General features: G+C 42.9%; 1 protein-coding gene across 1 annotated transcript in view; it reads left to right on the top strand.

Moving 5' to 3' along the window:
• LOC119590468 (zinc finger protein 668-like) overlaps positions 1 to 212 on the top strand; it is a 12,403-nt gene that overhangs the window by 539 nt on the left and 11,652 nt on the right. The window contains exon 2 of the mRNA XM_037939126.1: positions 106 to 196. Within this exon, the coding sequence (XP_037795054.1) occupies positions 106 to 196 (91 nt within the window). The remainder of the gene's footprint in view (positions 1 to 105; positions 197 to 212) is intronic.

Below are 212 nucleotides of genomic sequence, written 5' to 3'. Positions count from 1 at the left end.
CCAGCCAAAAAGGGATTAAGAAAAGGTGGACTAACTGTGCTGTGCAGTTACCTTGTCTGGTATTGAAAAGAATTCTGACCTCAGCGACCCTCATTTTCATCACAGATCACGGTCGTTTAAATGCCTTGTAAATCCTGACAATGGAAAGGAGGACGTTTCTGATACAAGTGATCAGGATGAGTGTGAGAGTGTGATTGTGAGTGTGTGATTGT

Source organism: Penaeus monodon, chromosome 27 (genome assembly GCF_015228065.2).
Source record: "Penaeus monodon isolate SGIC_2016 chromosome 27, NSTDA_Pmon_1, whole genome shotgun sequence".
Classification (NCBI taxonomy): domain Eukaryota; kingdom Metazoa; phylum Arthropoda; class Malacostraca; order Decapoda; family Penaeidae; genus Penaeus; species Penaeus monodon.
This window is presented reverse-complemented; position numbering and strand designations above follow the sequence as displayed.